The sequence below is a fragment of the Gavia stellata genome, chromosome 7 (genome assembly GCF_030936135.1).
Source record: "Gavia stellata isolate bGavSte3 chromosome 7, bGavSte3.hap2, whole genome shotgun sequence".
Lineage (NCBI taxonomy): Eukaryota > Metazoa > Chordata > Aves > Gaviiformes > Gaviidae > Gavia > Gavia stellata.
This window is the reverse complement of record NC_082600.1, coordinates 14,517,929-14,528,354: the sequence shown is the minus strand read 5'-3', so window position 1 is coordinate 14,528,354 and position 10,426 is coordinate 14,517,929. Positions and strand designations below refer to the sequence as shown.

At 42.5% G+C, this 10,426-nt stretch overlaps 1 protein-coding gene across 2 annotated transcripts; it reads right to left on the bottom strand.

Moving 5' to 3' along the window:
- Window positions 1-250: 250 nt before the first annotated feature.
- On the bottom strand, window positions 251-9,829 carry SLC25A29 (solute carrier family 25 member 29). Of its 2 annotated transcripts, XM_059819596.1 has the most exons (4): window positions 9,764-9,829; window positions 7,998-8,041; window positions 3,262-3,345; window positions 251-2,598 (listed from the first exon to the last, which is right to left on the bottom strand). In XM_059819596.1, the coding sequence occupies exons 1-4, from the start codon at window positions 9,795-9,797 to the stop codon at window positions 1,855-1,857; spliced, it is 906 nt and encodes a 301-aa protein (XP_059675579.1). In that variant the 5' UTR covers window positions 9,798-9,829; the 3' UTR covers window positions 251-1,854. The 2 variants fall into 2 exon arrangements, with proteins under 2 accessions (XP_059675579.1, XP_009811954.2); XM_009813652.2 differs by lacking the exons at window positions 7,998-8,041; window positions 9,764-9,829 and adding an exon at window positions 5,943-5,966.
- Between the last annotated feature and the right edge of the window lie 597 nt (window positions 9,830-10,426).

Here is a 10,426-nt window from a genome sequence, read left to right as displayed (position 1 = left end):
AAGTGAGGTACTTGGTGAAAAGACCAGTTTGAAGAAGCAAGCTCAGGCAACTTCCCTTCTTTGCTTCAACGAAGTGATTAATGCACTCCAAGCCAGAGCAAGGCACTGTCCTTGTGGTGATGCATGGAAGGCAGATGGGGAACAAGTTTCTTCAGGCAAAAGTCAGAAACCCCACCTTCTAACAAGCTAGATTTAACACAAGGAAGCATCTGAGTAAAACATAAGAACATTTAAAGAACCGAAGTCCAAATTTTTAAAAAATTTATTCCCTCAATTTTATATACAATAACTACAGACTACTGTACAAAGGTGTAAATGGTCTTTGCTGTGAGTTGTTGTGCATATGCAGCTTAGTAGACAGATTTAACATTCAATTTGAATCTCACTGCAAGTAGGCACTAAAACATCCAACATACCTCCAAGGTATAAAAAGACATACCAGTTTTACAGGTTTCTCCAGCATATTTTGTTACAGTGCAAAATGCTATGAAACAAGGTTTCTTTAGAAAATTCATATAAATTAAACACATATTGCACTTGTCCCAACCAAAAGTGTAACAAGTTGTCCTTACTGAACTAGTTTGATACGTTTTAGAACATTTCTCACACACATGCACTCCTTCCTCCTTTGGCTATTTGTACCAAATATGTGTAGTTCTCATGCCAAATCTTAAATAACTGTTTATGGCTCTTTGACTAATGCAATCCCTCTTGAACGGACTGCTAAAAAAAAAAATACCACAGCAGATTAATGTAACAAGAAAATTCTCCAAAACCCCTTTCAGTCCTTCTAGTAGCACTGTAACTAAATACCTAAAAATCAGTATTATTTAAATTCATAATGCAAGTGCATTGAACACCAACTGTTTCAGACACAACCCTATTTTCTGGAAAGGTATGAAACCTTCAGTTCTAAACATGTACCTATTTCTACAGTACTTCAAGCTGCTAAGCTAACATTGCACCCACGAACACTTTGTGCAATACCACAGGTAGGACTTTGACTTCTGTACATCGCTGGCTGCTATGGTGCATGTTGAGAAGTGGCACAAAGTTGCATTAACTTCAGAGAACAAAGTCTACTTGGGCTGAATCTAGTCAATACAATCCCTGCACCCACCAAATGAGAAATTGAGGTGAAGGCAAATAACATCAGTCTTAATAGATCTGAGTTTCCCTAAATCCTGACAAGCCTTGAGATTTAAAGAAACAAGTGCCTATGAGTGCAGATGCTAACTTTGTGCTTAAGGTATTTATTCAAAGCTGAAAGCTAAGGGAGTAGCTTAGTAACAAATCTTTTGTTCTGGTTTTTTTTAGTAAACCAGTATGAACAAAGTTGCTACTAAAACCACTGACATACAGGAACAGAGGAAAAGAAAAACACGGCTAGCTGAATGCAAGTCCATGTCTTAAACAGTTCAGGGTTACCTGCAAAATGCCTCCAACATTTAATTTGCTCCCCCTACTTCACCTTAGAGGATGGTACTTACTCCTGTTACATACAAAAAGAGCATTTCTTTCCTGAAAACACTTCTGCATTCAACTCAGTAATTCAGAACATGAGTGGAAGAAAACCTGATTTCCAGTACTACAACATTCTTAAGATCCTCTTCTGGAGCCGCAACAGTAACTGTACAGTACTTTCTAAAGGCTTACTTGGATACTACTAGATACGAAGTCCTTAACCAGGCAACATGCTGTTTATATAAGTAATGAGATGAAATCCTAGTTTGACACATTTAGGAATTCTTTATACAGATAGCATTCATTTACACCACTTGTGCGGGTCAAGTGTTTACTTTCAAAAAAACCCAACCAGGCAGGCTTTGGATCAGGAGAACAAACGGATAAGGTTCACAAACTGGAAGGCTGCTGGATTACTGGACCTGGTTCACATTCATGAAGGTTGTCTTCTGACCTCATATACATTAGGAACACAGTGACAGTAGCAAAGGTAGCTGCGTTGACAGGAAAAGCACGGAGAAGCGTGGAAGTAAGACCTCTTGTGAACACCCTCCAGCCTTCTTCATGGTAACTCTTTCGGATACAGTCCCAAATGCCATTGTATTGTGTAACGCCTCCGACTCCATCAGCCTGAAGCCGGGATTTGATCACATCCACAGGATAGGTTGAGAGCCAGGACACGATTCCTGACATCCCCCCAGAAAACAACAGTTTGGGAATAACGTAACTGTCTTCAGCTTCACAGCCTAAATACCTGGTCATACAGTCATAGGTCAGGAAGTAAAAGCCAAAGCTCGGAGTCTCTCTTATAAACGTAGAGACCATGCCCCTGTTGATACCCCTCAGCCCTTCCTTTCGATAGATTTTGATCAAACAATCCAGAGAATTTTTGTAGTTCTTCATTTTTAGTTTGTATTCACCTGTTCCTTGAAGCTGCATTCTTGTCTTTGCTAACTCCATGGGACAGCAGATGATGCACTGGATAGCCCCTGCCGCTGACCCTGCAAGGAACTGGTTTAGAGGAGTGTCTTTTCCAAGAGCACGAAGTGTGTTTCCTTGCACACCAAACACAAGCGCGTTAATGAATGTAAGTCCCATCATTGGTGACCCAATACCTTTATAGAGTCCAAAAGCCTAATGGAAGAAGGAAGGAAAAACCCTTTTTAACAGTGGTGTTTGATAACCTCCTGAAACTGTGCAGAACATGGCCTTTCTGGCGGTCCCCTGTGCCCCAACTTCCTAACAGTGGCCAGAAGATCAGTGCCATCTTGCTTTGTAATAATAATTTCATCGCTGCCTAGGACACAAACATCTAAACATTTTTAGCATTACAAATACACAGTTGAACACATCCAGAAAATAATCTTAGTCTGTCCAGAGAAAAGTTTTCTGGTGAATTTTATACTTTATTTTTTAAGTAGCTAAAAGCCTAAAGCCACCCTTTTAATTATGGTCTTAAAGCTTCAGCAGAAAAAAACCCTCACCAATTTCTTCACTCATTTCTCAGATTGCTTGGATTCTTGGAAAATTAGCTATTCAAATAACTCATTATCTTATTTAAAAAGCTAAATTCAAAATACTAACTTCCAACCTAATGATCTTCACAAAGTTTCTGGCAAACTTTTGCCTACAATATCTGCCCTATGGTCAGGTGAGGTTCAGAGTATGCTTATCTCTTGATCTTCCATATTTGTAGGGGTTTTTTAACAGCTTTCCCACCCTTCTGATATACAAAATATATGAAGATACAAAATACATAAAGATACAAAATAGGCAAAGCATTAATTTTGTACTCACAGATTCTTGCTTTATGATGGACTGAAAGCAATGGAAGGTCCCACGGTAGAGAGGTTTCTCTACATTTTGAACTTGTAGACGAACCTATAAAAAGTTGTACAAGATACTGATTTGTATGTCAAGAGCAGCCTAATTGGTAAACTAGTGTCTTGTACATACATGGAGATTTGCTATAGCAATGTATATGCAAGAACACAGACTGGACACTGGAATGCCATATGTAGCAAAATAATTTAAAAATATTCTGTAAGTGTTTTGAATTAATTTTTGGGGTGAAAACATGAAGGGAGGAGGATTATTAACTTCTTGTGAATATTAGAAAAACTGTATGTTCAAGTACAACAGGGTACACTGTTATCTAGAACTTCAGATTGAAGTTTTCCAGTACTGGCTACAATAAGTACTTTCTTTAGCTGCCAAGAATACTTCTGTTCACACTAAGGAATATCTGTACAAACCTGATAGAATTTTATAAAAAATTATTTACAAGTCAAGCATGAAATAAGGATAATTTTAAAAGGATGGATACTTTCAACACCACCCCCCACAGCGTTTCAGGCTACCAGACTTGGGAGCCTTCACCGAGATCTGATTTTTTTCAGAGGGTAGCTGGGAAGTGACTCTTAAGATGTCTTACTTTGCATAAAGAAAGGAATAAAAAGCCACTTGTCCTTTTAAATTCTAGTCTGTTTTTTTAACCTGCTGAATGCAAACAACTTGTGAGGGTGTGGCTGTTTCAAACGTTTAATGTTAGTAATCCATTAACTTTTCCAAAATGGAAATGGTATGTTCTGTTGGACAGATAGATGCTACTCTAAGTGGTGCCATTAGGAGACGGGTCTTTTTCTAGATGTTTCTTTAACCTTTAGTAGGAAAGTCCAATTCTGTTTTTTCCTGCTAATTTGTCCTCAGCACACTTAAAACAAAAAAGTCTCAAGGCTACCTAGTTCATGTAAAGCCCTACACTGCAATAAACTCAATACAATGGTTTCACTGGATTGGGGAAGCTCAAAATCTGTCTTTGATCTCTAGCATGGAGGGCTGCAATGTTCCTCAGAAAAGACGCTTATCAACCATTTAATGCTGTTGCTGCAACTCCAGGGCAAAAAACTTCCAAGATTCTTACTCTGAACAAAAGAAAAGATTATCAGGTCTGCATGAAAGATTCCTGACTTCAAAATCTTTTTATCATTGTTTGCCTAAAGTAATATTAAACACCACCACAACAATGGACGGCCTGTAAGATGACGTGGGTCTACAAAAGGATTTGGGGACATGGTTTGTCAGCATTCTATATTCAGGTTATTTTTTGCCTCAAAGAAAGCTAAATTATTTATAATTTCAGTATTTTTTTATATTCCTACAACCTGCCATTTTGTTTTATAAATCAAAACTTTAGTTTTCAGTGTCTTTTTAGTACACACATTAGTGTATGCTAGCTGTACTGGGAGACTGAGATCACCTCAGATCTTCCAAGATGGAACAGGGTTTTAAAACTTCTTAGAGTTAAAAGTAGGCTTATGGTAGGATTCAAAGAAAATAAATCCTTTGTTACTCAATGTGACATTTGGGGGGCAGGCAGATTGTTAAAACTGCTCAAGAAGCAGACCTACAAGCAAAGTCATAAATCTTAACAAGCTGTCAGAATTGCACCAAAGAAAGGTTTTACTCCATTTATAGTTTACTGCTATTGTTTCAAAGCCCCTCTGTGAAGTCAGGGGACTGCCACATGTATGGACTTTGGGGGAATTGCAGTTTAGGAACCTTCTTACTAGCTTTCTTAGTTTTCTCTACACTTGTCTTTAGTAGTTTAGAGGTTGAATTTCCTAGCGGCATACAGCTCCCACTATTTTTGTCTAAATAATTTGTGAAATACTGACCAATTAATCATTGTTGTAGGATAAAATATTTAGAAAGTTAAGTACTGAAACTCCAGGTCTAGGAATAAAAAATGGCTCTTTTATTTGAGCACCATGATGACCACACAGGGGTACCCACACTAGCGAACTGCCAGGTCAGGCAGTGTATGTATGAAACTTCATTTATTTATGGATATTAATGCCATATTCAACAAGTTCTTATTTGGTGTGTACAACTATAGGAAGGATGTATCATGTGCAAAGTTTAACCCTCTATTCTATTCATTGCATGATATTCTTGCTTCCTTCTTATTTGAAACCACTGTTTCTAAGGTTTTAGGTTCAATAGTAACATGCTTTAATTTCACATCACTAAAGACTTGCATAAAGGTACTCAAGACTAAGCAAAAAACCAAACCACCACACCCCCAAAACAGTCCAAATATTAAATAATGTACAAAATAAGTGATTTGGAAGTGTTTGAGCAATGCAAATGTCCTCCAAGGTTATGTAGTGGCTAAGACCTCAACAACAGTGTGCCTGAGATTCAGTTTTAGAGCCACTGTGTGCGGAAGTGTACATAGCCAGAAATGCATACCAGAAAGAAGGTACAGCATAAGACTTTACATTTAAAAAAAAAAAAAAAAAAGGGATATTTAAACCCCGCTCCCTCCATGCCATAGCTGTAGAAGAGGGACACATCAGTTCAAAAATAAAAAGGGAAAAAGCTTCATAAGTCTTTTAGATCTTTATTTGCACTAATACATTTGGGAATAAATTAAGACTGAGAGAAACAGAAGTGTTCACCTGGTCTATACTTACTAGGTAACTCTCCCGTGATGAGGCTTATCTGTCATCTACAACAAAGTAACACTTTTGCTGTTAATGAAGACAGCCCCTAGCTCAGAAAGTAAAGGCAGTTAAAAGCAAAAAAGCAATTTTATACATTACATCAACAAACCAGGGATAAGGAGTTTGCCAGTTCTGAGATCAGCTCAGCTGTGGGTTTTGCAGAGTGACTTCACCGGCTTAATCTCTCCCGGTGTGTCCCACCATCCCCCTCCCCGCTTTGTGAAACATGATCACTGGCCAAAAAAGAGCTTAAAAGCCAAGATAGAAGTAAAATTCTGGCTTATCTAAACAGCTTTCTCATTGTTCAGTTATATTAAAAACTTACAGTCTAAGGTAACTAGCAGCTAGCCCTTTAAACTGCAGAACTATAAAAAGTTAATTCTTAACACACATACATACAAAACAAGTTATGCAATGTCTTTTTTTTCTGCCCCCCCAAGACTGGTTATAGTGTTAGTTTTTCCACATACACTCGTGACTATGCCAGCTAATAACACAAACATTAGTATTTTCTCTAACAAACAAAATAGATAAATGCTTATAATACCTTCTTATGGGTATGAAAATATAGCGTGCCACATTGGATTTCATAAAACATTTAAAGTCATCTAGAAACTAACTATTTGCTCTACTGTAAAGCAAGATGCTTTTTCTAAAGCCAACACATCCATTTTGCATTAATACATCTGCTGGAACTAGCACGAGAGCCCCAGTTTTGCAGATGCTTAAATGTTTGGTTTCATGCACTAGAAGCTGTTCCACTTTAAGAACAAAAAAACCCACACACATGCTTAACTTAAGTCTGAGCGTAGAATTTTAGCAGTTTTGTTGGCTTCAGTGAAATGACCCGTCACCTTAAGCACATGAAACTTGGCAGGATGGGGGTGAGAGGAAAAGGCAGCTGGCCCACCATATAAAAAAGTGCAAGTCTGGATAATACCATTTCTGAAAATACATACTATAATTCAACCCAATTACTTAACAGTCAAATTTACCATATTCTGAGAAACATACATACAGTTTTTACTATGTGAGCAGTTTGCACTTGACTGGCAAGGACTAATATCCACTAGCTAGGAAAATCTGCATTGAATTAACCGTGTGCTAGAATACAGAATATGGTGATGACCTCAGTAACACTATCAGCCCTTTGCATATCTAAATTCAGCAAGGTAGAGGTATTCCAAATATAGCTTTAGCAGGTGACATGCCGTCTGCTGCAAGCAAGTGATTTGGTATATTAGTTTAGCAGGAAATATATTGGCATCCCTTCTTCTATTCTTCCACTGCAAGACTTTGGATAAGGCTGCCAAAAAGTGACTTAAGTTGTCATCCCATTCTGAAAAGTGGGCTTGGAGTCCTGGCTGAAAGGCCCTCCAGGAGACTTCAAATCTTATCTTTGAACAGCTCTTAGCTACCCTTAGTATGCACAACACATACAGCTAAATGACTATCAGAAAATCTATTTTAACTTGGAAAGTTATAAAAATTTACAATAATACTTAAGGGAGGAAGGAGGCCCCAGTCAAGCTTCATGCTGTGGCTTTTTATCCACTTACACCCTTTGGCTAGTATAACAAATTAATGCTCGAGGAGTAAGTAGCAGAGCTTGAGGGGGAACAAAACACAAATTTCCAACCTAGTAACAAAGTAGGTTTGAGTTACAAACGCAGTGAGAGGCAGTTTTAGCAGTTAGTCGTGAACAGCTGCAGAGAAGCAAGCTTAGAACAAAATTAAGTGTAAGATCCTATTTTCAAATACAACGTTGTTACTGCACTGATGAACTTGTAGTTCAGGCCAAAGTTTGTCACGTTACTGGGTTGAATCATACATACAAAGAATTTTTTCACTTCTGAAGAGCTGGAGACTGCAAATCTGTAAACAGTGGTTGAGAAGGCTCGCTCCAAGCTTTCCAGCACAGATTTATGCTCCTACAGCGTCTGGGGATTTTTTTTTCCTCCCCCACTTCTTGGGAAAACTTCAAGTTTTCTACCTAGAGACAAAGGTATTTCATAATCAACCCACCTTAACAGTGTCAAATGGGTGTCCTACCAGCACTCCAGCAGCACCTGAAACAAAACAAATGCCATGGTTATGACACACAGTTTTCTTTCTAGGACTGGGGCAACAGTAGCCCGAGCACAACCCCAGCCCTGAGGTGTAAGTGCACAGCATTACTGGCAGGCCAGCTAAAGAGCATCCTATCAAGTCAGAAGGTAAGAGATCTACAGCGCAGTCCTTCTGGCCAGTACTAGCTGCCTTTATGCTCCCATCAAGCTTCTGAGCCCGGGCAGGAGTCGAGGTGTGTGACTACAGAGCATGCCACATCATACGGGACATTCAGCAGTGATTCCTAGCCTCAGCCCTAGGCAAGTCCAGTGGGCAGAAACTGCAGATTTCTTCTGAAGCAAATTATTTCACAGATGTGCCACTCTATGGAGGCATAGGAAACCTGGAAGCTTCTCTAAAGGCAGAAGAAAAGTCCTGCTCTTTGCCCACAGCCTTTCCAGATGTGATGGTACCACCTGCAGAAGGACCATGCATTACCGAAACCCTTTACTTTATTTTAGTGCCAGAGGACTTTTTTGAAGTTCCCTGCAGGCCTATCAGTTATACTAATCTGAATACATGCAGTTTGCACTGAAAAACACAAGTACGGGCTGAAGCAAGGGATCCTCTAGCTCCCTACTTCTGTGGCCAAAACTGGAAGTTCAATCCCTTTATGACCACGAACAGCAAGAGCTACGAATGCTTCAGTGCACCATCGCACATTTGCAGAAAGAGACTATCTCTCCCTCTCCCCGAGCAGACGTGGCAGGAATACAAAGCCCACTCCAGGACGGAGCAGCCCAGGTTGTTCAAGGCCAGCACAGCAGCAAGACAGTCCAAGTCACAAAAACAGCGATGTGCACTGTGTTCAGCATAAAAAAACCAAACAAACAGTGGCACAACCGACCATGTGGGATCAATGGCAAGCAGGGGTCACTAGGATGAAGTCAGAGAGAAGCTGGGGGGGGGAAAAAAAGAAAAAAAATCTCTTTGCTGGGTTGGCAACGAGAACAGCAAAAGCAAGTAACTGAAAAGATGCGAGAATAAATCTCCTGAACACAATTTAACAACTGCTAAAAATGGAAGAAGGAAGGCCATAAGCAGATGCACAGGGAAGAACAAGACGAGCATACGTCTCCTCTCCACGTTAAAGCTTTCCGCTATAAATATTTTCAGGTCAGAGGGGTCCCCGAGCCCGCTGCTGCCCGTCGCTAGCCCCGGGAGAGCTCCGTCCCCACCAGCCGCCGTTTCCAGCCCCTTCGGGCAAACCCCGGCGCTGCGGCACCGCTACGGGGAGGGACAGCCCGCACCGCCCCGCCGCCACAGGAAGTCCCCGAGACCTTCCCCCGCGCCGCACCGCCGCTGCCCGCCGCCGCACCGCCGCCACCGCGCCCGCCCTCGGCCCCACCTGCAGCGGGGCGGCCGCTCTCATCGCCCCCCGTGCTCACGGCAATTCTTCGCTCCCAAAATAAAAGCGCCGCACCCAGCTCGGCCCTCCAGCCCCCCCCCCGCCCCTTTTCCCCTCCCCTCTTCTTTCCGCTTTTTTTTTTTTTTTTAATTTTCTATTTTTCCCCCTTTTCCGATCCTTTTCTCCTTCCCCCCTTTTTCTTTTTCCCCTTTTTTATTTTCCCTTTCTCCCCTTTCCCTCCCATTTTTCTTCCCCCCTCCTTTTTTCCCCTTTTCATAATTTTTTAAAAATTTGCAATTTTTTTTTTTTTCCCGCAGCCCCCCCCGCTCCTCACCGCCGACGCATCCCGCGAGGAAATCCAGAGCCATGCTGGCACCCTCCGTCCCCGGCGGGGCCCAGCCCTTGCGCGACGCCGCTCCGCGCACTGCCGCCGCCCGCCCCGCCGCCCGCCCTTTCTACCGCCCGTCCCCCGCCCCGCCGGAGAGGGGGCCGGGCCGCGCCTCCGAAGGGGCGGGCAGCGGGACAACTCCCCCCCATCGCCCGCAGCCACTGGCGGCCGCGTCGGGGCGGCTCCGGGCAAAGGGCGGGACGGGGATGGCACTACCGGGATGGGGGGGCCGGAGCCGCGGAAGCGACGCCCAAGTGCCGTGGCGGCGCTGGGCGCCCCTCCCGCGGCTCCGCCACCCCCACCCCTTCCCTTCACTTTTTGCAGCTGCATCTGGAGAATTAACCAGAAGTAAAGGCAGAAAGAAATCTTGGAGGCTGGGGAGATGGTGGTTGGGGGGGAGAGGCGGGCAGAACATCCCTCCTGCGGGCAGAACATCCCTCCTGCGGAGCATCAGTAGCCCCCGAGTTGTTTGGGGTGGTTCAGGGAGGCTCTCCGGGGGCATCCCGCTTGCTGGGTGAGGCATCCCCGGGTGCTGGTGGTTGGAAAGTCTGCGGAGCTGACTTTGGGGGGGTGCCTCCTTTTAATAGGGGTGAAATGCCGTAACACCTC